The sequence below is a fragment of the Polyergus mexicanus genome, unplaced genomic scaffold (assembly GCF_030449975.1).
Source record: "Polyergus mexicanus isolate NDT 795.1 unplaced genomic scaffold, iyPolMexi1.0 SCAF_5, whole genome shotgun sequence".
Taxonomy (NCBI): domain Eukaryota; kingdom Metazoa; phylum Arthropoda; class Insecta; order Hymenoptera; family Formicidae; genus Polyergus; species Polyergus mexicanus.
Window position 1 is genome coordinate 4444559 of NW_027223325.1, and position 27572 is coordinate 4472130.

The following is a 27572-nucleotide window of genomic DNA, read 5'->3' on the forward strand; positions in this document are numbered from 1 at the left end:
AGACGAAATGAAAAAAATTCACAATAAAATTGCGAAAAATATTGTTCATTAAAGAAAGTGTGTCATTGATTTAAAAAGAAATGTTTTATTTATCTTGCTTCAAAATTTCTCGACGATACGCGACGATCTCATAGATTGACATTCTATTAAAGTTAATATCTTGTTAAACTAGACCGTCCTAATAGCTTTCTACAATTGAAGCTGATTTCAAATTTATTTATAAATTCGAATACGCATCCGATTTTATCCCTTTCGTTTCGGCCAAAATGAAGGAGCAATCACTGACTGTCATGGTACGGTAATTACTCGAGGAATTTTACGAGACACGTGTCGAAAGGGTCGAACCCTTTCACCGCTGGAGAACATATCGTATACGCTCACGGGCAGGAAACACATGCTCCGCTCCGTTTCCGCACGCATATGCGTGACAGACACGCAGCGTGCACGCGCGGCACTACCTCAACAGAGATTGCTAAATACTCGCACTGTACATTTTTGGATATCTGCAAGAAATCAAAAAAATATTTATACTCGATTTTATCGATATTATCTTCAGAAAAAAATGTTATGGAATCTTTATTAGAAACGCGTGCAATGCAAAGAAAAAGCTCACGCGTGAGAATTAAAAAGAATATAAATCGGTTTTTTTCCTATCACCGTTTGTCAATTTTCCGAAAGAATGAAAGACTAATTTTTAAATCAATTTTTCTTAATTTTCCATGTATCCTGCGATATGTATTAATTGAATGTCGAGCGAAGAAATAAGACAAATCTTCCTATTAAGCGAGAGAAAAAAATCGAGGGTCAAGAGGAACGCACGTGAGTCCGCTTTTCTTTATCGTCAACGAGTCGTTCTTCGGCATCCCAACACTTAGCCGTCCTTGTCTATCCCGAAATAACATTTCGTTACGAAGCATACATGGGCGTTTCTTCATGCGACTGCCAGATGCGTGGGTGGTGGTAGTAGAGAAGAGAAGGAGAGCATAGAAGCGATCATATGGTAGCGCCGCCGATGGGGCTCCCTCCAGGTCTGGCTTGTCAGTGCTTCATGAAGTGTTGCGTCGTACCCGTGCATAATCCCTGACCGAGCATGACCCTGACGCAGTACGCGAAATCTAACATTAAACGTTGACTGGGAAGCTACGAGAAAGATTACGCGATTTCGTTCCTTTAGTGAGCTTTCCTTTGCTCCGAAATGGCTAAAACAGAAATAACTATAGAGTGTATGAAACGCGAAGAAGAAGAAAAAGCTACGATATCTTAACGTTTACTTCCTGATCAAGTGCGACTACATTGAGATTGGAATGATCGATGTGATTGATTTACATTGCTGGTTTCGTGGAACGCAATTGATTACATTAATTAAATGTCAAATAAATGTGAATATATCTAATGATATGATTAAGATAAATGGAAAATTATCTAAGTTATTTTCTTATACCAATCGTACGTTATTAAGCAGAAGAAGCATTTAATAAAATTTTCAAGCAATCATCGATCATCTCGATTACTGAATCACATTCTTGAATTCGAATATTGCTTATCATAATCAACGAATGAGACTGACTGACTGAGTCAAACCTGTAATTCGTTCACGCTGAAACATTTGATATAAATAAATAATTATTGGAAATCTTGAATATTTAAATATGAAAATGCTTAAAGTGATTAAAGATTATAAAAAAAAAAAGATGAGCTGTGCAAATATTAATATTATATTTCACGTATAATTCTAAAGAAGAAAGAAAAGAAGAAGTAAACATAAGAATTGGCGATTTTTCACAAGTGATAGAAAAGTATTCGTCGTTTATTTCATAGCGTTGAAATGATGTGGTTTGTTGTCGTTACAAACCTCTTCTCTTTCGAGATCTTAATTTAGAAGATTTCAAGCATAGAAAAAACAAAAGAGAGTCAGCTAATGCAAGCAATATTAACAACAAAGTACTGAAGGTGAGTTTGCAAGTCATATGAGATAAACAAATTAATTTAAAAATTTATGTTTGCATATTAATACTTTCTCGTATGTTTTTAATTCGATTTTTATCATAGGAAGAAGTTTATTTTATAAAAATCTAATTTTTCGAACTTTTACTTTATATTTCAGCAATAAATATATTTAGAACACTTGTGGAATATGAAAGAATAACTTAATCGAATATTCTATTAGTAATAAAATAATCCGCATGAAATATATTTTTAATAAGTCGATCTATACACAGTTTGCCCTAAAAAAAAAATTTTTTTTTATTGTTCAATATCAATTGCAATATGCAAATCGGGAATAATTATATTTTAGATTTATTTATTTAATGTAATTCAGTTTTCTTTATAAAATATAAAAAATGCATTTTTTATATTTAATGTAAAATAAAATTTAAAAAAAAAACAATATAAACTTTTAATTGCTGAATATAAGAATTAAAAATACACAATCTGCAAATTAAAAATATATGAATTATGTCTAAAATTTTGAAAAAAAAATCTTTTCTTCAGCTCCATTTCCATCTCTAGACACAGATTTATAAAAGGCATAAATATTCTCTGGCGCTATCAAGTTAACTTATCTTATGATTGAAAAATTGCCGAAATATATTTGAGAATTTAAAAAATAATAATAAAAACGCAAAATATATGTGAGGGAAAAGCGCGATAAAGAAAGAAAGAGACGAACAAGCAAGCGGGGGAGCGGGAGTCGTCGAAAAAACTTCTCGATTATACTGGAACTAAAGCGCGTCTTTATGTGGTTCTCGAACAACGCGCTACATTCTGAATATAGCGTGTGCCGCACATGTGCGCGCTTACGGGGGCACGTGCACCACCGGATACAGGCTTCTTTTTATCGGACCATACCTCGGTGCAGGTGCAGTTACAGGGCGCGATGCGGCACGGCGCGGTCCTCCGCGACGGTCACAGGAACGGGGCTTCTATTAATAGCCACGAATATGCGTGATTTGTTCGAGAAACCGCGTTCAGCTATAAACGCGATACGATACGAGCTTTTGCAAAATATGATGTATTTTTAAGAATTTTTTTCTAAGTCGAACGAACACCGTAGTTCCAAATCTGCAGAGTTATCCGCGGCATTCGTGCAAAACAACTCGTAGAAAATAATCAAGAAAAAATACATCGTTGCACGTGATAAGTCTCTTGTTTATAAGATATATGTACATCGCATTTATCTAGTAAACACATTTACTTATAACGAATTTGGTTCGATAAACTGATACGCATTGATGCATAATAAAATCAGTCGTATACAAATTTGCAACAGCATAAGTAATTAAAACAGTAAGATAATTAATACGAAGTTATTATTATTGTTTGTATTAAATAACAATAATAATAACTTATCGTATTAATTATCTTTATATATATTGTATATATATATATATATATATATATACAGGGTGTCCCATTTTAATCTCCTCAGGCAAATATCTCAAAAACCAAGCCCGGAAGAGAAAAATGTTTCAGACAAAAGTTGTTTGGTTTCGAGGAGGCCATAAGATGGTGACAATTATTTGACCTTGGAAAATCATTTGAAGGTCATGTGAAGGTCAACTTTAAAATCTTAAATGAAAACTCACATTTTTTATTTAGTATTCTTATAACTGACATCGAGAGCTTTCCAAAACACTATAATAAACTATTTTTCTATTAAGTACTTTTTGAGTTATTTTATATTTTAATCTGACATATTTTGATATAAAAGATTAAATATCTCGTAAAATATTTAGTTTTTGATAATCTTACCGTAATACTTCTATGTACAGAATAATGAGACAAATCAATTAGTATAAAAAAAAATTGTTTTTAAGAAAATTATTTACAATGTATTTTTTTAAACAATTATTTGTTTTTTTTTTTTGGCACTAATTAATTTGTCTTATTATTCTGTACATAGAAGTATTACGGTAAAATTATCGAAAAATAAATGTTTTACGAGATATTTAATTTTTTATATCAAAATATGTCAGATTAAAATATAAAATAACTCAAAAAGTACTTAATGAAAAAATATTTTATTTAGTGTTTTGGAAAGCTCTCGATGTCAGCTACAAGAATACTAAATAAAAAATGGGGGTTTCTATTTAAGATTTTAAAGTTGACCTTCACGTAACCTTCAAATGACTCTTCGAGGTCAAATCATTGTCACCATCTTATGGCCCCCTTGAAGCTACACAACTTTTGTTTGAAACATTTTTCGATTTAACGCAGTGTTTCTGAGATATTTGAGTGGATTTTTTAAAATAGGACACCATATATATATATATATATATTATATATACTTATGCTATTGTAAATTTATATACAATAACCTTGTACTAGATATATGTAACATATATCAAAGAGCAATTTGTATATTCAATCAAATTCGTTATTAATAAATTATCTCTTTTTCAATTATCTCTGTTAGAACAAACAGATTGAAAGACAAAATCAATATTACATCTTGAATTGATAATTCTTATAACTTTATATCTTTTAATTCTTAGTGTGTTATATTATGTTTTTCCTAAGAATTTAAAAAAAGATCGCATTTTTTTTTTAAATTTATAGCATTTTTTTCTTTAATCGCTCCATATTTGGGGTGAAAGAGTACATGGACTTTTCACGAGTACGATCACCCTTTTTCCCTCTCTTTCCTATCACTTTTTCTCTCTCTTTCTCCCTTTCTATTTATCTCTGCCTCTACCAGGCGTGTTCTGTTCTCCCAGTTGTACGAAAATAGTAACCGCCATCGTTGCAGCAACTATGAGGGCAGAAAATTGTCGCGTATTCGCTGAACTAAATTTGAAGAAACGCACGGATTCCCGGTTAATCTCATCAATCACAATTACATGGATTAAGGAAAATAATTATCATATAAGCTTAACGTACATAAAATTCAAGAAAAATTATATTGCAATTTTTCGTACAAAGGAAACTCGTTCTAATGATGATTTGCTGATAATAAGAAAAATATCAGATTAAATTTCAAGTGAATTAAATTTTTCATCGTTAAATGCTAGATACTAATTATATAATTTTGCGCCAATTCCTTGCATGCACGTTGAAAATACGAAAGTCTTATTACAAATTTTATAATAAAGAGGTTGGAAGAAATAAACGTGTTCGATAAAACATATAGCATATTCTCCATTTAGGATTATTTTGCATGGAAAAGTAGATTCAAATATAATGACGATTTATTTATTATTATCGTCTAATTACGGATGGGAAAAAGTTTTCGTTAAGGAGAGATTTCCCTCGTGTAAAACAACGTGATAGATATGATTGCCCATAACAGTAGCGGATGAGACGCGCAGAGAACAACGTGATAATGTCGCGTGCATAACACGTGAATGAGTCGCGTTCGCTCTCGACCCCCATTTCTCCGTTCTCCACCCCCTTCTGCGTGTAAGTGTAAACGGGTCGTGAGAGACGATGTGCGCCTCTCTCTTTCTCTCACCGTGCTAAATATAATATTCACGCGTATTTTCAGCGATGAATGAAAGCACCGAGACGGACATTCGCAGATTTTCCCTCGTATGATTTTCTGAATCAAAAGAGAAGGAAAAGATAGATTTTCATACATACGTAGAATAACATAAATTTATTTTACATTGCAGGTATTCGCGGCATCCAACGTTACGTAGAAGATCGCCATGGCAGTCGGTGAGTTTTTCACCTTTTTTTTCCAATTGCAGGAGAGATCGTAAAGATCGCATACAAATTTTAACGATGCGACATTCAGTACGCGAGTCACGCCCTTTACGCATAATCACGCGTCTCTCACATCTCTCATTTTCATTCGCGGACAAACAGTAGCCTGTCCGCAACATTTGTTGGACAAAATTGCAAGCGCATAATTCACAATGTAATTTGATGTAGTCATCAGATTTAAACTCACATATAACATAACAACATAAGAATTAAATAAAAGCACGGGTTTACTGATAAAAATCAAAATTAAGAAAGAACATAAGAAATTCGGGTATTTTCTTCATCCAATATAATATAGAATTTTAATTATTTAAATTCAAGATGAATTATTCGTAAAGCTTTTTTTGACGTGATAGTTGAATGTAATTTAATTTATACGCGCGAAGAAAAAAATTTACCGACACAACATCAATGAACGATCTTATTATTGACAAGTTCCCAAATGAGAAATAACAGACGATAATGCAAATAATAAAAATAACAGATAAAATTTAATATAAACATTCGATTAATGCCCTTTTCCGGGGAGTGAGAGCGCGCGAATATTGCAAATCGAGATGGTATATTTCCGGTGCAGCTACTACGTATTCCTGCCAGCTCACCGGGTGTGGGGGAACAATGCAACGTCCGGTTCGGTGTATCCCCCCACCATGGTCGAATCCAATGGTAATCGTAGTAAGGCTCGTTCATGGTGTCCCATGAATGTAATTCAGCTCCCACAGTCACAGGTAGACCCTCTATTACTCTCGTCGTGGGGCTACAACGCGGACGCGGATGTGATAACTGTGACAGACGTGATAAGAGCAACGTCACGTTGAACGACGTTTAATTCCGGATTAGAAGAACGTTCCTTCTTTGTGATTACCTACGTCACAACGTGGTGCAAAATCGTGTTAAAAAAATACACGGATAGCATCCAATATATCTAGATAAATCTTTATTTCTTCATGCAATCGGGAAAGATCGATGATTGAATTCGACGATTCGATGGAACATCGAAGAATGATGATTAATTAAACTAATTGAACAGTTCATACCCTCCCTTCGGTTATTGTTTAATACGCGACAAGAGTTAGATCGAGTAATGTCCTTTTCAATTAATATCAACTATATACAACTTTTACGTTAATTATACAAGTTAATAACGGATTATTATGATGGACATATTTTATGGGAATTGGCGCAGTTCTTATGGCAGCGATTTTTTTTCGCTTCAAATTAGCATTTGCGTAGTAGCAAAGACGTGAAATTACGGAAAATTACGGATGTGCGGCTTAAGAATTTTTCGCGAAAAGCCGTATACACACGCGCATAGAAGAGAATAACGAATCAGTGAATGTGAGCTGTGTGACCTGGATCTACCCGATCCGCATGTTCACAGATAATCCGTCATATTTCTCGCTGTCCGGCGGGACATCGTCGTCGCCGAAGGCGACAACGACGTTGACATCCCCGACGTCGCCCAGAAATCACAGTAGTGGTTTGTCCGCTTTATTTCGACGGAGAGCCTGCAGTAAGATGGGCGCGGCTTCCTCTCAAAGTGGCATCGTCATCTCGGAATCCACGTCCAGCATGCATCACGAAAATCGCGGCAATGTGTCGGGTACGTCGACATCGACGGAGGAGCGCGTCCCGATGCTATCGCGTAATGGCGCGATTCAATCTGGCAAAAGGAGAAGCTTCCGGAATCTTTTTAGATCTGTAAGCGCGAACGCGGATCACGAGAAAACTCAGAAGTTCCTCAAAGGAGATCCGAGGCCGTCCGACGTTGCCCCGCCATCGCCATATTTGCCCCATAGGTAAATAAAATGTCGCACTTCGACAAGGATATATAATCCTTTAAGGATATTAATATATATTAGGTGTACAACTTTTTGCTTCCGCCGTTTTTTTTTTCCGAAATTCGAGGCTTTATTGTAAAAAACTGATTATACATTTATGATTCAAAGTATTGTCCATCGCTGGCCATTACTTTCTCCCTCCTTTTGACTTTGACTCGAGTCTTCATTAAGTAATGCCGCCAATTCTTCATCTTCGAAAACCTTCTCTCTTCCACCGCTATGCCGGTCTTCGACGTGAAAATCACCGTTCCTGAAGCGTTGAAACCACTCACGACACGTTCTTTCACTAATAGCGGCTTCACCATAAGTATTTGAGAGCATTCGATGAGCCTCAGCCGCAGATTTCTTCATATTGAAGCAGAAAATTAAATACCTCCCGCAAATGACGAGAATTTGACTCGTAAACTGACATTTTCAATCGAGAATAACTTTATGACGCAGACACAAATCGACTAATGTTTCTATAGGGTTATGTTGACAGATGCCCAAGTTTATCGCATGACGTCTATGATCTATTTATTTCGACCGCTACTTACCGCTAAAGCCATCTATAGGAAAACGGCGGAAGCAAAGTTGTACACCTAATAATTCAAATATATAACTTCAATTTTATTTATTTATTTAATTGCGGGATTGCAATTCTTTGACACACAAAAAAAAAATCGATCGAATTGCAAAAGCCGAATCGGACGCGGTATAAATAATAAAAATATATTGTCTTATCGATGCAGGTCGCATTCGCATTCCGAGAAAGATCGACATCGTCCTGCTCGAGGCAGGAGAGTCCTGAAATCTGCCAGCGAGCTTCTGTCCAATGATATGGTTTACTGTGGTCTAACAGGCGATTCTAAGAATCATAATGACAATGATGACAACAGCAACGAAGATGACGATACCGCGGAAGTCTTCCTCGGTGTGGACGATGCCAGGTTAATAAAAGGATCATCTTTATCTATTGAAAAAAAAAATTTTTTACTACTTATATACTATAGATGTTTATAATTAAACTTCAAATTTTATTTATTATATATATTTTTCATTATAATACAAAAGAGAGAGGAGAGATAATATGCTTGTGAAATAATCCGCTGTGGAAAATTCTTTTCCAGATATTACAATCTTTCCTCCACTTTTCCTACGACTGGTTCAACCGCCTGCCGGAGGAGACACTCAATTGGCACTTTTCTCGAAAAAGAAGCAAGCACATCCACTAACGCTACTTCTGGACGACAAGAAATGGGAGGATGTAAGAATTTATTAGAGACAGATACAGTGACAGCATCGGTATCGGTCGACGATATTGATGGTGCCTCATGCAACGAAGGCAAACAACCATATTGCAACAGGACTAGACAGAGAAGACACAAGAGCTCATTTAATAAAGGTAAAAAATATCGATTACACATAACAATTTTGATTTTCTTATCGATTTTGATTAAGCTTTCGCTAAACTATCGTATGGTATTGACGGGATATATATTCTTCATATGCCCTCAATTATCAATTTAAATAATATTTCAATAAAAATCATCATTCTCCAATAGATTTAATAAATCTTTCAATAGATTTTCAATTTTAAAATACTGCTTTTCCAAAATAATCATAAATAAAAAATTTGAAATCGCTTGAATAAATTCGAATCTATTTGCAAAATATTTATTTTCGTTTCGAATCGTAATAATGTGCCGTTGCAAAAAAAAAAAATTGGTTTTTTTAATCCATAATCTCGTATATCGGACAGATTTAATTTTGATGGAAATAATTTTTTTACTCGCGTTTAATTTTTGAAATGGCATAAAATCGTTGAGAAAAATCATTGAGCGAGTTGTATGAATTGTTTTATTCATCGCGGACGGTGATTATAATTTCTATGGCGAGAAGAGAGTGCATTTGCGAATGAAGAGCTCTCGCATTCCCACGTCCCATCTATCGCACGCCCGCATGAAGCACGAATCACGCCTGCATGTTGTAAAAATTGGAGCATCACGACACAATTTCGATCATCTTAACGCATCGATTGTTCGCCAATTTCCATTTGAATGATACTTTCAGGTCATTCTGTCTTTAATTATGTAGCATTGCAGTGATTGTCGTCTTTTTATTAGGCAGTTTTTATATGAGAAGAACTAATTGTAAGCATTGTACTCTATCTATGAGAGGAAAGTATAAAATTGTCTTTTATTACATCTAAGTTTGTTAATCAATTGTAGTTTTTTTTTTTTTTTTTTTTTTTTTTTTTTTTTTTTTTTTTTCAATTTAAGATCAAGCATATTAGATTTCGCTTGTATTAATAAGAAAGGTAGTCTTATAAAAATTATCTTATCATTCAGGTGTCGATAATCTCAATGCTTAATCTTAAACAGAATTTAAAATTGATTGAAGAACTCAATTATGTATAATAAAAAAATTTAAAGACAATCTTTATTGTTTCTTAGATGTAAAATTGGTTCTTAAAATTTATTCTGTAAAAGAGAATATTCTCTATTGCCAAAAAAAAAAAAAAAATATGCCCCTTCGTTCATTATAAATGTTTTTTTTCTTTATTTTTATAAATCTTGACCAGTATGATCAAAAAATCTGTTTAATCTTAAAGAGATCGTTTAACTTAGAAGTTTTTAAAAATAGATATTTAATATACGCGCGCGCGCGATATTATTATAATTATTTTATTAGTTTTTCAACTCGCGCATAATCGCCTGTAAAATCCGAATCAAAGTTAAAACAAACAATCTGAAGAAACAATATGAAGAATATCCGGCGTTCTCGTGATCGCGTAACAGATAAAATCAGGGACCGGTCCGCAGATGAACGCGCACGTGGGTCGGATGAGGTCTGCTCCGGAAGTTCACAACCTTTAGTATTCGGCGAACGACTTCGTCGTTTTCCGATCGTCTTCGCATATACGCACATACATATAGAACACACACCCACACACATACGGCCATAAAACCCTGAAATTTACGACGTTACGTGAGCAGTTACATGGACAACAAAAGATCCTCTGACGTGTATATAAAGTCAATTCTTCCATAATAAAAATGTCTAAGAGTTAATGGCATCAGAATTTATAAAAAATTGTAAACGAATAAATTGTTTGTAAATCAAGTTATTAAACACAGCAATATCTTAAATCAAAATACTTATTTATCTGTTTAAATTTCTATTAAATTTAATTGCATCCAAATTTAATAATAGAATATGTGCTTGTATACACGTGGGAGGTATAATACCTCACACATGTGTAATGTACCAAGCAATTTCTTAATTAAGAAAGCGAGTGAGTAACACACATTACTTTTAACAACGAAAATGTGACCTCGACAAGCATCCGGCCGCTCTTTAATTACAGCCGGAAATGAAAGGTAGATTACAACAAGCAAAAATGGCGATTCCATTTACGTTACCGGCAATAAAATATGTATAAATAAATATAAGACAACGATCTATATATCTCGTGATAAACAATTATCTCCATTGTCTCAATTAATTAACTTAATAATTGGGTCAAATCAACACATCCGGTCGAGAAGTATTATTTAAATATATATTTACTCATTAAATTAATAAATCAAATATTACTTTTAATTTGCTTTTTGATAATATAGAGGGTGAGAATTTTTATGCACGAATAATAATGAAATTAACTTTTAGAATTTTCTCCTTGAAATGTATTAAAAAAATGACAATCAAAATTAATCTATTTTCCTAAAGGCCCGAATTTATTTACAGAAGGTGTGAAAGAGAGATAACCGAATGTATTTCTAAAGTTTAGATTCGTTTCTGGATGTCTGTGTTTTCACGCGTCTTCCGTTGCAAGCATTGCATAGCGTGTCGTTGCCGACACGAAACGGAAATATCCGTCCATATGTTGACACGAGGTCACAGACGGTTATACTAGCGTACATCTTATGGCCTCATCGAAAGAATACGTTCCCCTATACTGTAAATTCTCTTTTTCCGTCTGGAGAAGAGACCCTATGCTGTGAATTCTCTTTTCCCGTCTGAAGGAAAGCAGGACAATCTTATTTCGCATTTAAAAAATTTCAACTGTCGTAAAACATTTTACTTATTAGGTGTACAACTTTGCTTCCACCGTTTTCCTATAGATGGCTTTAGCGATAAGTAGCGGTCGAAATAAATAGATCATAGACGTCGTGCGATAAACTTGGGCATCTGTCAACATAACCCTATAGAAACATTAGTCGATTTGTGTCTGCGTCATAAAGTTATTCTCGATTGAAAATGTCAGTTTACGAGCCAGATTCTCGTCATTTGCGGGTGGTTTTAATTTTCTGCTTCAATATGAAGAAATCTGCGGCTGAGGTTCATCGAATGCTCTCAAATACTTATGGTGAAGCCGCTATTAGTGAAAGAACGTGTCGCGAGTGGTTTCAACGTTTCAAGAACGATGATTTTCACGTCGAAGACCGGCATAGCGGTGGAAGAGAGAAGGTTAGGTTTTCGAAGATGCAGAATTGGCGGCATTACTTAATGAAAACTCGAGTCAAAGTCAAAAGGAGGGAGAAAGTAATGGCCAGCGATGGACAATACTTTGAATCATAAATGTATAACCAGTTTTTTACAATAAAGCCTCGAATTTCGGAAAAAAAACGGCGGAAGCAAAGTTGTACACCTAATAACATTATTTATAAAAATATTATTTTCTCAATTTTTAAAATTGATCTTTTTTTAACGAAATCTTGTACGAAAAAATTTTATTATATATTTTCGATTTATTCTTTTATATACTATATACACATAGACTTACCTCTTATTCCTCTCAATCGTACCATCAATAACGAATCTAGTATATATTGTATAAGCGAGAGAACCAATTACGCAACGTCTTGATTTGCATAAATTTATGAAAGTGCATTATATATGTGTTACAAACATCAACTTGTAGTGTGATATCCAACAAAATGGATGTGTTGAGCGATAAAACGAGCCGTATAAATCTATTGAAAGACAGAGGGGTCAGTAACCGCAAGATTAAGCATTCTGCCGGCATATTCGATTCTATCCTCATATTATTTACCGGTTGTACTTCCTGGTGTTACCCCAGCGCAGATCTAACGCTTCCGGCGCTGACAGTTAACTTCCAGGAGGCATCGCGTCTTAGCGATCTCTCCGACATGATAATAAATCAAGATTCAAAAATAATTCGAAGACGATTATACTCAATCAATTAATCAGACATTTATAATGTATAATAATTAAATATAACCATCTGTCTTTTATATAGCACATATTTTGATGATAAATAATATCACGGTCTTGAGAAAAATTTTCCGTGTTTATTTTTATTTTTATCTTTTTTTTTTACCGTACGTGTATATGAATAATAAAATTGCCAGATAACACATCTTCATGGAATTAATCATCATTAATTCTTCTCTCAAGTTTCGAGTTCTAAAATTCTCTTAATTAAACCGCTCGGATAGCAACGGTGTAATTAATGCAATTAGTGTCTGAGTCTGCATATTGAGTTGTGTTCCACTTGTTGTATCTGCTATTTTGTTCGAATTATTAAAGATTATCATGACGGCGGTACGTACATCGTCGTTCGAAGAACGACGAAAACATCCGGATGAAAAGAAAGGGTATCCTTCTGCTTCGATATTTATCCCTATTATAAACGTTTACGTTCTCCCCGAGATTTTGTCCAGAAACCCAAGAAAAGCGAAACTTCCCGTCTTCGTAAATTGCTTGAAACTGCGAATTGTTTACATCTTTCAATTCTAATATATGAAAGGATTGTATTCAGAGTTTTCAAATATTATGATCAAAGAACAAAGTTAACAAAACGAGAACTGATCTTTCTATAAAAAAAAAATTTATCCAAAACTTATCGAAAAATATGTATTTAATAATATTTATCCAACATCAGAGCTTGTATAATTATGATATCCAGAACTTGTAAAATTATAAATAATATTAATAAAAGATTTGCTGCTAATAAATATTAGTTTAAATGATGAATTAAAACGATCGAGAAACATTAATATTGCATCAATGTAAGGTAATGTTTCGTAAATATGTAAAAATATTTATATCCTAATTCTTTTAAATCTTAATTAAAAACAGGATCGTGCGTACAAAGACTAAAAGGATTAAAAACCAATTAAATCTATAATAAAATATATTCCGAAATCGAAACGGCAATATTGGAAAATTCTCTGCTGAAAATATACGTTGGATTCACTTTATTTGGAACGTCAATTTAGATTCGTCCTCGAAAAGGGATTCGAGAGACGCGATCGGAGTTGAAACGACCATCAAGTATATAAACGAGCTTTGATTGGTCAATACGCGATGTCCGGTAACTACGATTTATTAGCGAACCAAAAGTTGCATCCGCTGTTACTCTTCGATAACTGTCGTTCGCTTATCGATCTCTCCAATCGTCCGCGAATCGATCAAGTCACATCAAACTATATATCTCGACAAAAGGTTGAGGAAAAAAAATATTTTCTACGGGTTATTGAAGACGTGTCTATCTTGATTATAATGTAATTAATCTTTTATTCTCGAGAGAAAATTTTATTTAAAAATGACGTTTTTGTGACATAAAAAATCCGGGCAAAGTATCCCTTATGTTAATATTAAATATCGAATAAAAGAGAGAATGAATGAGATATGTCGTCATATTTCATTCCATTATCGAAGGATTTGTTAAAATCCTTTTAGAAATGCAATTTAGAGAGACAGAGAGAGAGAAAAACGCGATTTAATTTCGATACTTGTACAACGATTTTCTATTACATCAGCGAAAGTATAACGAAGACTGAAACGATCGATAAGAAAACGCATATCTTTATTCTTACTAGTTTAAAATAAAGATATGCGTGCCGATAGATAGGAAACACTATTTGGTTTGAAGGAAGATTACACAGTGTATCTCATAGCATAGCGGTGTTGTATCGTCTATCTATAAATAGTCATCATATTCTAACTCAAAAAGGAGAGAAGAAAAAAATATTTTAAAATTCTAAACAGATTTCTTTCTTAAAATCTTAAATTTCTTAATCTAAGGAAAGAAAAGAATGAGCTCCGTATTTGTCAAAGAACTCATAAATGAAAAATAATTTTCTAGATTTGTGACATTCTGCTTATATAGCAAACAATAAAAATCCTTAACAAATTTTGAAATAATTTTTATGAACAAATTCCTCTGACACACAAGAAGAAATCTGATAAGAACAAAAATCATAATAAAAAATAATAAGCTATTCCTCTGATTCTGCTGCATCATTGGACCGTAGTTTATTGAAAGATTAAATCTCCGTAAGCTTAGAATTTCTACATATCCTTTTTCAAAGATCCTACAAGCTAAATATAACCGGCGCCACAATGGTTAACGTGGCTCGTTTCTCTGAATGATATCTGTAGATTTATTTCTCCAGAAATAAAAATTAAATATATTATATATATACAATTAAATATAAATAAAAAAATAATTGTATAATAGTTAAAAGATCTTATTATATTTTTTTTTTAACACATAAATGTGCATACACCATATTTGCGTTTTTAAAACTTAATTTTCGAAAACATTTTTGATATTAATTGCTTATAACTAGAAATCATGTTTCTCGATGTTTTTATCGATGAAAAATTTATTTCAAATCAAAGATTATATAGCCGAGGCTTGCGTTTCAATGGGAAAATTTTATCGGTCATTATTCTTCGTAACTACTAATGATTCTCTTGTCAGTCGAGATTTCCGAGAAACCGAGGAACTTATATATATAAATGCCACCGAGTTATCGTCTCTTTCGTCCCTCCGAGAAATTTATAAACAGCACATACGCCCCGAATGCAACAGTTATATGCATCGCGCTGCGTTGGCGTGTATGATTTCGTATCCGGATTTTGCATTCCTACAATATATATATTTATTGCCTTTTCCGCGACAAAAATAGCTTCGGCATTCATTAGTTTATATCATTTTTTTTCCTGGATTTATTACGAGATAGGATAGCTATACTATAAATGGCCAATTAAAAAAAAAATCATACAATCAACTTTTTTGTTAAATAAAAATATCATTTTTACTGTCCATACTTTTGATCTGTGCTTGCATATTATAGTATGGCACCTTCGCAATTACATATATATAATCTGAATTTCTTCTTTTTTTATAAATAGCGTATCGCAAAAAGATTGTCTTAAACGCTTCTTATATTGCAATGTGATTTTATAAAATCTAAATAAGCATGAGAAAATTAAATAATTCAATTTCTTTTCAAGCCAAATTTAAGACGAAACATTGCCCGTTCGAATCTCAGCACGTCAATAAGACGTGTACGATACGTAATGCAAATGTAACGGAGATAATCTCGAGTGTAAGATACCAAGAACTGCTCTTATAGACCTTAAGACCATTATTATTCCCTAATCGGTCGCTCGAGTCTACCGAGTGACTCAGTCTCCTCCTCTCTAATCTGATTAATTGAGGCAGTCTAATTTCTTTGTATCAAATGCATGGCGTTACATATATGCAACGGGTATATTAGAAATGAACGCATTAATATATAGTAGTGTAGAATTGTGCATTAAAAAAACCGTGGTAAATAATCGATGTTTTTTGAAAGCCGCGACGTATAAATTCGGCCTTTCGATTCATCTGTGAATAGGACCTCTGTTTTAGGTCCCCGTTTTTAGGAAGTTATGAAGATATAGATAATAAGAGATCATCACATATCATTCTCTTTACATTCCTTACTTTTGAATAATATTTGTTGCGATATATTATTTGAATGAATAAATAAAATTCACTCGAAATGTCTCGATTGTTATTTAAAATTCTCTAAATAAAAAAATTTTAATTTTATATCGTAAATAAGTCTCTGTTAATAGTATAGTTAATAATATTCTTTTTTATAAAACAAAAATCTTAAAAAGTCAAACATACAGAATATATGATATTCTTATCAACACGATAGATAATATAGATGATTACATGTACTTTTTATATATTGTATTGGAAACAACATTAAAACTCATAGCTTTTACTTACTAAGTTACTGTATTTTATTAGATTGTACGATTAAAATTGTTGTAATACTAACTTTCTTTTTAAACTGTCATAGTGTTTTACAATTATAAAATACTTTTTATTGTTTCTTCATTGCAACATGATAAAGAATAAAATCGATGGATCGCCATGTGGATCCAAAAAATCTCTCTCTACGAACGATATACGTGTTGGCGATGCGCCTGCGCCAGGCATTAGCATTGCGCGATGGTCGGTGCATCTCCGAGAAGCACTGGAATGTCTATTCAGTCCTGCGGCGCCTTACGTTTGAGATAGGTTTTTACGCTCCTCATTCCCGTGTCTATAGACGTATTTTTTTTCTAATTGATTTTTTTTATATAGCATCAATAAAATATCAGCATAATTTCGATGAGTTCAACTTTCGATACATGTCCATTAAGATAGTATTAAAAAGTTTCTAACAATATTTGTAGTATTATTATTCATATTAAAAAATTATTCATTAAGATTATACCGATTTTAATTTTTATTCTTGACGTGAGTGTGTTTTGTCATCGAATAAATCATATTGTTGAGTGATTATATTTACTCCAATCGTAAATGAAACGTTGTTTTCAGTGCTTCGAAATGAGTGAATAAAATCAATAAATTACGTTAATCATATAGAAATTGTAATAGCAAAATTAAAATGAGGATAAAGGCCGAAGATTATTATGCCAAAAGGAGTGTCGAGTACTTTGGTGATTATTTTTCAATATTATCACACCTTTATCGATCGTTGTAATGAAATTAAATGCTTAATTAAGAATAAAAGTATATAATAAAATGACTTTGTAGAAACATGCCTTTAAATTAAACAGTAATTTAAATATTGTTATTATAAATTAATTACAAATGAAATTAATGTATAGCACAGTTTCATATAAACATCGCAAAACATCCGGTATATTACATTAAGTTAATAATATTTAGTAAACAATAAAAATATAAAATGTTAACTCTTGACAATTCGCGTGTATTTATAATGCATCTTTTACTAATTTTTTATAAAAATGTCAGAGCTATATGTATTCTGATATATCCAATACAGAATAAATGATATGTTAATTAAATGCCAAACCAATGTATGGGTTGAATATAAATGAGATTGAAGTGGCATTATTGTTTATACAGACATATTTGTAATAATTTGGAAAGAATATATTTATTATTATATATATTAGGTGTACAACTTTGCTTCCGCCGTTTTCCTATAGATGGCTTTAGCGGTAAGTAGTGATCGAAATAAATAGATCATAGACGTCATGCGATAAACTTGGGCATCTGTCAACATAACCCCATAGAAACATTAGTCGATTTGTGTCTGCGTCATAAAGTTATTCTCGATTGAAAATGTCAATTTACGAGCCAAATTCTCGTCATTTGCGGGAGGTTTTAATTTTCTGCTTCAATATGAAGAAATCTGCGGCTGAGGCTCATCGAATGCTCTCAAATACTTATGATGAAGCCGCTATTAGTGAAAGAACGTGTCGTGAGTGGTTTCAACGCTTCAAGAACGGTGATTTTCACGTCGAAGACCGGCATAGCGGTGGAAGAGACAAAGTTTTCGAAGATGCAGAATTGGAGGCATTACTTAATGAAGACTCGAGTCAAAGTCAAAAAGAGGGAGAAAGTAGTGGCCAGCGATGGACAATACTTTGAATCATAAATGTATAACCAGTTTTTTTACAATAAAGCTTCGAATTTCGGAAAAAAAAACGGCGGAAGCAAAGTTGTACACCTAATAAATAAAATAAAATTATGAAAATTATATAATAAATATCTTTAGAATTTTCTTCAAAAAAAAAAATTACCTCTTAAATTGGTTAAAAGAACATGCATCTTAAAAATTTCTTAATTTAAAATATATTTTTTTTAATCAAGTTCATAAACAATTTGAAAAACATTCTAAAGATAATTATTATTATTTTCAAAAAGTTTCCCCTTGATAAATATATAATACGGATAAGAGTTAGACATTTTATATATATATATGAGTCTAATAAATCATATTTTGGAGACAAATATGGTACATCAAATTATACGAATGAATAAAATAGATGAAACATAATAAAGCTCTAATCAAATCGTCACAGATTTTTTTAGCTCACGATTGTATAATACTATCATTATTTGACGCAGTCAACGCAGGAAGAGACGATTCAGATAAAGAATTCACAACTTAATATGCATCATGCGTATAAAAAAAATTATGGGCATCACCTAATTCGCCTCTAAAGCTGAGCGTGAAAACAATGCATTCGGGGTGGGGCTTCGAAATAAACGGTACGATTTCCTCTCGAGAGATACTTCGAGCAGTCGTACGTCGTCCTTCACCGACTCGTCTTCGTGTGTTTAAAAGAGATAAAAATTTTGTCCTAAGAAAAAATATTATCGAAAAATTGTGTTACGCAACCTGTCGGTAGACATTTCAGTAATCATTTCCGGCCATTAGAATAAGGGAATTAAAATTTTGTAATTAAAACGAAAGGACAGCGGAAGGAAATACACGTTTTTAATGTTTTGTCTTCTAAAAACATATGCAGTTGAATTCTTCAAATATAATCAAAAAATCGAAAAAGAACAATGGCCGATATCTGCGTTAGCCCTCGACCAAGAAGACGAAACCGGCCAAATTTTTTAGACCTTTACACATTAACACGTAAGTCAAAGCGAGAAAACAAATTCCCGAAAATGCATATTATCGTACAAATTATTAACAAGAATGTCCCGATAATCGCAAAAGAGCGAGTTGTCTTAAAGTAATCAAACACGCGCCCCTTTGACTGCGTTAATCTATTTACAGCTATTATCATCATCCAAAGATTTACAATCCACGTGCGTTACAAACCGAATGTATTTTCTGCGATATCGTCGTTGATAATTTCACGTCGAGATTGTCAGATACCAATAACAGTTAAGATTACAAAATTATTTTTCTTATATAAATATTAATATTAAATATAAAAACAAAAATTAGAATAAATGATCATCTGCTGCTGCTAGGATTCGTTGACAGTTAGTGTGTATTCGCATTATATATCAATAATATCACGTTAAATTCGTTAAATTCATGATGAATCGCTCGCGGCACTATGTGCTGATTCTATGTTAGAATTTTACGAAACCGTTTCATCATCACATAATCGTCGTTTTCGCGTGTAGCACGAAAGAGCCGCGTTATCTACGACATATTATTTCATTAAACGTATTATAGTCGCGTGTTCGGTGATATGCGTCACCCGAAATTAATCGCATCCCCTGTGCGTTATAATAAACTTAAAGCATGCAAGATTGTTTACGTGACATACAATACATATAAAACATTCGGTAAATTAAAGAACGGTTATAAAAAAAATTTATTAATACATTGAAAAAAAAAACCTAAATAAATTATTAATGTATCTGCTTCAAATAATAAATAAAATCAATAAAATATATAATTAAAATTTGATATTATCTTAAAAATTACTTATCGATGAAACTATGTACAATCCTCAGCCATTTCTGTTCAGAAAGTAAAAACGTATTTTTCCTATTCACATCTTCATCTAAAAAAAGCTTTATTATATTTAAAATAAGTTTTATTTGATATCCCTATATAAAAAGTAATTTTATAGATACTTGGGTCAATTAATTTAATATTTCAATTGCTTGTTTCAGGGTCGCATTCAGCAACAGTCTTATCAAGAGACGGACACACAGAAGATGATGTCCTCTTTGTCTCTAGCAGGGACAGTGAGGCTTCTAACTTGTGGGTTAATTACTTAACTGCATGTTTCGAGCAAATCAGTCGTCAACAGGGACGACCTCCTTTCAAGTAAGTATAAAAAAATATTATTCCCTCAAGATAATATTTTCGAGATTTGATTTGAATGAAATTTTGAAATCGGGAGAATCTAAATTGATAATATATCGTTTCAGAGTACATCATATGGCGATCGAGGAACCGATAGCTCCGAAAACGGAGGAGAAAAGAAATATCCGATCGTCTCGTCTTCAAATCGTCATCGTGTGTCCGATATTGCTGGAACGCATCCGAATCAATCCAGAAAATGCCGTCCATTTGACTAGTCATCTCGTCGCCGAGAAAGTACTGGCTATGATGTTGGGCGTACAAGACAATCACATCAACGACACTCATAGATCAAGCCTGATCTCCTACGATCAGTGGAGAAAGTTTTTTGTCAAAGATCAGGACGAGACATTCGTAAGTGAATTACTGGGCGCGGCAGTCGCCATTCTGGGCACTATGCCGCCATCAACCCTCAGAAATGACAGAACTGCATTCTCCGTGCATCCAAAAAAGGTCAAACTAGTAAGTAATTGTCGATAAAAATAATTTTTTCTTCGAAAATATACGAATCGCAAGAGTTTAAGATGAAAAATGCATGCGTTCGCAGGGGCAGAACAAAATAATCGTTTTGTTAAACGATCCATTGAATCCCGAGGATAACGTCTCAGTGGTCGTTGATCGTTGTGGCGATGCTATCGATATAAGCAATGTAAAAAGGAGAAATCCCTACGCGCTACAGTTTTCAATACCGGAGAGATGTCTTGAAGTGTCCATGTTAGTCGGCGTGAGGATATCTAAAAACGGATGTTCGCTAGGCGTTAGGCAAGTCAAGTGCGAAAGCAGACTCAGAGAACTAGATCAGATTCTCAGGGCGCACGATAATCCCCTCGAATTTATGTGCCAGGTAATTTGATTCACACATTATAATTATTCTAGTATTAATTTAATTTATTATTGTAGTAAAATCAAATCGAGTAATCCGATATCATAAAACATTTAGCTCGAAAATTAGACAATAATATGTAATATTATTGCGTTTCTTCTATTTGTTGTAGACTTTTGGCTTTAATTCTACCGATCGAGAACAATTGGACAATTGGATGGTCCACGCGTTTCAGAAAAACATCCCTCCTAACTTTAATCTTTTATCTACTCCGAATGGTATGGTACCCTCTCACAAAAATTATACAAGTAAGTAACGTCTAATTGAATAATTGAATGGAAGCTGCGTATTCGAGCGAATTTCATTGACACAACGCGATCTTTGGATTTATTTCAGGTCCAGAGGAAAATCCGACGCTGCTACATTTCGCCGCGCGATTCGGTCTAGAAAAACTGGCGTGGCAATTATTAGAATGTCCGGGTGGCGATCTGGCATGCGACTTGAAGAATGTCTCCGAGTTAACACCGACCGATCTCGCCGAGCAAGCCGGACATGCGAGACTGGCTCATCAACTGCGAGGCTACATGGTACAAAAACCTCGCCTTTAGACCGACGTCGCAAATAATCGAACACAATCGGTACTTTCGCGAGATTTTATTCTTCGCTTCTCTCAAGACTTTTGACGCTCATTATACACGTGCTTGCCTTGTGAGGAAAGTTTTAGGAGTATATAAGATAAACACTTCGAAAAAGAAAAAAATATATAAACTTCTTATTTTTATTTAATGAGAACTCTGTTTCTCTTATTTATTTCTCTACATAATCTCCACACACACAATTCAAATATTTGTCTCAGCGAGACAACAAGATTTTGAAAGAAATACTTGTTTAAAGATTATGTGGAAAAAATAAATAAAAAGTAAACTTTATTTTAATATGTGTTGATTAAATAAGAATAAAAAATTTTGTTTTATTTTCTCTTTGAAAAGTATTTTACTTTCAAAACTTTCCTCGCTTATCTAGCAGAGTAAGAATTTTTTCGAGAAGAAAAATCGCGCGAATTTGCATGTCACTCATTTAATACTTTTCGAATCATAGTCTCGATTAATCCAATGAATAAATGAATTAACCAATGTTATTAATTTTGCATTGCATGTTTCGGGCATAATTTTGGATCCTGGTCGGCGAAATTTCAGCAAATGAACGAGTTCACCAACATGTATAGCTATCTTAAAGTCATAAGTCAGACGAACAACCGATCGACAGGTATTTTTATCAATATATCATAATAATAATATTACGAAAATACGACGGTTCTGTCATTCTTAAAGATATCTCTTTCTCGGAATAATCTAAAAAGTATCAAGAATTTTTGTAGAATACAGAATTAAATATATTAGTTATTAATGACACACTATATGACGTAATTTTATATGATAAAAATAATGGCAAAATAATAATTCTATATAAAAAAATAAGACAGAAATATTCGAGTAAAACTAAATCAATTTAATTATTCCTGAAAAGTATATATATAATTAATGTACAATTATCCTTGAAAGAAATAGTACGACTATGTTTAGGAATAAATTCAACCGCAGATCCAGTTCCATCAGCGGTTGCGAATGAAACCGGCAACGAAAAGGAAGATTATTGTCGACCGAGACCTTTGAGCGAGGCTTACTTGGTACCACCGATCGCGAGACCAGTAACGACTCTAATCCCGACTCTACAAACGACGACGATCGCTAATACGTCCACGAACAATACCTTAGCAGCGAATTACTCAATCGTACCGACGCCTATGCCAGTAATGTTACCGTCCGCACCAACGACCACTGTTGTATCGAATGGACTGGATCTGTCTTTTCAGGGTTACATGAAAATGCATCCCGCTGGTAATAATCTCGTTTTCTTCAATTTTTTTCTAAATAATAATTATTATATGTATAATAAATTCTTTTTATCATTTTTTTATCATTTAATCATTTTTCTTGAAAGCGGATGCACAAATAACAAATTTCTGACAAAAAAAAAAAAAATTTCATATTTAAAGGTTCAAAGATACTTAGCACGAGCACGACGAATCCATCGCAATCTCGAACGGGCACACCTACGCAAGGCACTCGTCAAGACTGCCATCAAAATTCGCCGGGAACGCGAGACGAAAATTGCAGTCAAAAAATATGTCAGAATTTTTCCTATAACAGAACGTCATCTAACAGCAGCACAAAATTTAGAGAACCGTCGGGTCCTCAAGACGAGCTCTTGGAGATTATAAACGATTTCAAAAATAACGTCTTTACGATATCCGAAGTAGAGAGACTCGTTGAAAATTGGCAGAAGCGAAACGACGTGCAGCAAAGTTTCAAAGATAAACAACGACAGCTTACGGCAATGAGGGAGGAATACGACAGGATACAAAAAAGACTGAAAGAAGAGATGAAGACTCCGACGCCCTTCGACAAGATACGAAAATTCTTCTCTAAAGGGAAGAAAGGCAAGTGCAATTTGCATTTCGACACTTTTAGAATCCTCTTTCAATCATTCTGATATGATTAATAGTCGAAATAGAATAATAATTAAAATTTTTCTATTAAATTTTCTTACAGATACAAAGGAATCTGTTAATATTGTCGCCGACTCGTCTTCGAGCAAATCTGAAAGTATTAACGGTGAATTAGCTGATCGCAGACCTGTTAGCAGCTTAAGTCTTCGTAGTGTTTCCAGTAAATATAATCTAATATAATAAGTATTATATAATTAAGAATGTTTTTTTTTTTTAAACACGTACAAGTTCAAGAAAGACTATCTGAAAAATATCTAGAAAATTGAATATCTTTTAAATATCTTTTATTACAATCTAATTTGTGGATTGCTATATATGAATAGTTAGATACTTTATTCACGCATTCATTTACAATTTCATCAAATTTCTTAGGTTCGTCCTCATCTGGCAGGATGAGCACTGTCAGTGGCTGCAGTGGCACCAGCTTGGGCGATAGTGGGACCCATTCGGATTCCGAAGATAGAAGAGTATGTACAATATATCAAAAATTAAAATCGATCAATTCTAAATGATTAGACTATTAATAGAATAGATCAAAGGAATAACAATCACTATCCAAATTTCTCTTATACATGTTACGCGCTAATTAATTTATTTGTTACGTTTGTCACAAATTTTTTGATTAAAAAATTTTTTTTACATTGCCTAAGATCGACTGGAAGAAAAAAAAAAGAAAAGAAAAAATACACTAAACAAAAATATATACTAGATAATATAACAAAAAATTAAATTTAAAAAAAAAAACAATAAAAAAATTATATTTATTAAAAAACAATAGAAAAAGAACAAACTACAAAATAGCGCATTATTTCCCATTATTAAATTAGATTTACGTTAAAATTACTTTCAGCTTCAAAATGTCAGAGACGAGAAGACTGGCGTGACCTCCTACGAAATACCACCTGCGCCTAAACCATTCACAGGTAGATATTCACCAGCGTCTGGGTATTCCCCGTCACCGATCGCCTCTATCGCGCGTCATCTCGATCTTCGACAAACACAATCACCGTCCAGGGCCGGAGACAACGAATATTACATCGCGTTTCCACCGTCGGGTTTACCCGTTCACGGTAATTTGAAATTAATCGAATCGTACAATTATCTCTCTATCGATTTTCCAGACATCATCTCAAACTATGTCAGACGATATAGAGTCCGAAAACGTTTAAAAGGCGTCGGAAAAATTGAAAGAGATCTATTAGAAATTTTTTTGAACCATATCGTAATATCTCGAGGATTTCAGAAATATATGAGAATAAATTTATAATTCAACATTCGTAGCGTTTAAAGCAGACGGTTCGCCAAAGGAACCGGATACACCGAACTCGCCGTGCGAACATCCCAAGTATCTCGATTTTATTCAGACTGTCACGTCGGACAAAAATCAAGGAGAAGTCGCATCAACGAAATACGCCGGTAACAGTTATACAAACATCGATCCGTCGACGTCGAATTTTACACCACCGGTTGCACCACCGGGAATGTGCATTCCAGATTGCACGAGCAACGAAACCGTATCCGCCGATTTCGTTCGCGCAGATCGCGAAATTGCGATCAAAGAGCATCACGGTGATAACATCGTCGATATGGCGAAGGTGAAAACGTCTGTCGTCGATGAGGTCGATTCTAATACGCTTGCTATTCGAGGTCAAGAGACAATCGTAATGAAATACGACGAGGGACACGCATCGGCGAACGCGACGAATATTTCGAAAAATACGAATGAGGCCAGCGAGACTAGAATGCCGGAATACATGAACCTCGCTGTTAATATGGGTCATGAGGATGTCAAGGTCCTCGGCGCCATACCAAAGAAATTGCCTGCACCACCCGTGCCGCCGAGAGGTACGACCTATACTATTTAATTCATATTACATAATTTCACATAAATGATAATATTGAAACACGCAATGTATAATGCAAAGAAGTAATAATTATCGTGTTATTTAATATTTCAATTAAATCAAGAAAAATATGTAATATATAATCCTTAGTAATATAGAATTCATTAATAATTTCATTTTTTACTCACTCAATAATTTCATTTTTACTTGTATTTTATCTTTTTGCAATGCAATTAAAAAATCATGGAGTTATATTAAAATTAATAAATATGATAATTGAAATTACTATCATAATATAACTCAAATTATTTAGATTTCTCTTTTCTAAATCGGATATATTGTACATATATTTAGATATGCATTAAGTCTCAAACAACGCGTGATTTTGAACCACGTGCAAAATGAATCACTGATCTATTGTATTATATTCCAATGCATTTATCCAGGAATTAAAGGTAAAAAAAAAAAAATACAAGAATTTCGTGGAAATCGCGATTAAGAAAGATATTAATGATTCATATGAACTTATTGTTAGTCTTATAAATCATAACGAATACGTATTGGAAAACAAATCCTTATTTTTTTTAGCCTATTAAATCATTTAAAAAGCTAAGCTGTTGATTATCATACATCAGCATACATATTGAATGATTTAATGGCAGAAATACGAGTTATTAGCTTTCTCAATACTATAATGAGTAATAGACAATTTCGCAATTTAAAAAAATATAAATCACAAATCATTAAGATATAAATATATATATATAATTATAATTAAAATAGAATAAACAATAAAAATATAATTACATAAATATTTACTATCTACATTCATATAATTATAAATATAAACTTTTGAAAAGCTATTTTTAATGTATCTTTGTTATCTGTTGCAGGTACTACTAAGAAGTAGAAAACAGAAATTGAAACATGTGCAAATACTTATTGACAGTTTTTATACTAGCTAAGTATATATTGAATGATTTATCCTTTCACGCATTAAATCATTGACTGAATTATCGTAGTACTAAGGAATAAACATTAGCCATTTGTATCGTGTATCGTGCTCGATAATTATGTATGACGTTATATATATACATATATATCTACGTAAAAAAATAATTGTTAAGTGCAAGACAGTAGTTATTGATACTATCATTGCTCATAACTATTTTTCTAGGTGCACAATGAAACTGTGTAAAAATATTGAAAGATATATGCAAACTCTCTCGCTCGTACCATGTTATTCGTAGAAAATAAAGGCGTTAATTTGATTAATCTAACTGCAAATTAAGATTTTACAAAATCAATTCTACACATATATTTCCATAAACTTTTGAATGCAGAACACGACTCGAACTATACAGAAACGCAGACTTTATTCCGCATGAAAAGAATATATCTAGTATAGAAATAATTTAAGTAATCAGGAATGTAGACGGAACTTTTATTTCCGGATGCAAAAAAAAATTTATAGTTTATATGTCAATAACAGAATGCTAAATCACAGATATTTGAAGATGGCAGATTCATCTTTGAACTTTCCCTCTCCTCTCTCCTTCGCCCATCCTCCCGTCCACTTTAATTATAAAAACATTGAATGTAACTTTCAAAAATATTATATCATTTTTATATAACATTAGAACGCGATATATTTATGTTAAATTAATTAGCCCTAATTAAATCAATTATTCATATATTCTTTATATTCGTCTCGAATATTTCTCAGGTATGAAGAGGCTTGAGTACCAAGAATGCATTTATCGTTAATTTTAAGACTAGTGCATAGTTTCGTAAATATTTTATACTATTTTTTATTACGCCCGCCGAGACAATTTTATTTTATATTTATATATGTATTATTAAGAAATATATAGAGAGAAACATCCAAAATTT

The 27572-nt window shown here is 33.1% G+C and overlaps 1 protein-coding gene across 3 annotated transcripts; it reads left to right on the top strand.

The window, feature by feature from the left end:
- The first annotated feature begins 1057 nt into the window (after positions 1-1057).
- Stumps (DBB domain-containing protein stumps) lies at positions 1058-27529 on the top strand. 3 transcript variants are annotated; one of them, XM_070295780.1, is made up of 18 exons: positions 1058-1950; positions 5613-5658; positions 7088-7505; positions 8279-8476; positions 8657-8931; positions 20251-20407; positions 20512-20905; positions 20991-21287; positions 21439-21574; positions 21663-21853; positions 22463-22532; positions 22850-23164; positions 23323-23766; positions 23879-23995; positions 24208-24302; positions 24686-24905; positions 25117-25680; positions 26573-27529. In XM_070295780.1, exons 2-18 carry the CDS (start codon positions 5649-5651, stop codon positions 26587-26589), a joined length of 3918 nt encoding a protein of 1305 aa, XP_070151881.1. In that variant the 5' UTR covers positions 1058-1950; positions 5613-5648; the 3' UTR covers positions 26590-27529. The 3 variants fall into 3 exon arrangements, with proteins under 3 accessions (XP_070151881.1, XP_070151880.1, XP_070151882.1); XM_070295779.1 differs by lacking the exon at positions 26573-27529 and having other exon boundaries at positions 25117-25700; XM_070295781.1 differs by lacking the exon at positions 26573-27529 and having other exon boundaries at positions 22868-23164; positions 25117-25700.
- The last annotated feature ends 43 nt before the right edge of the window (positions 27530-27572 follow it).

What these genes read in the sequence shown, in the direction of transcription:
- Stumps (XM_070295779.1), top strand. An exon ending in CCCTCGAATTTATGTGCCAG is followed by an intron (nt 21,288 to 21,438) that starts GTAATTTGATTC and finishes TATTTGTTGTAG; the next exon opens with ACTTTTGGCTTTAATTCTAC. An exon ending in CATGAAAATGCATCCCGCTG is followed by an intron (nt 23,165 to 23,322) that starts GTAATAATCTCG and finishes TCATATTTAAAG; the next exon opens with GTTCAAAGATACTTAGCACG.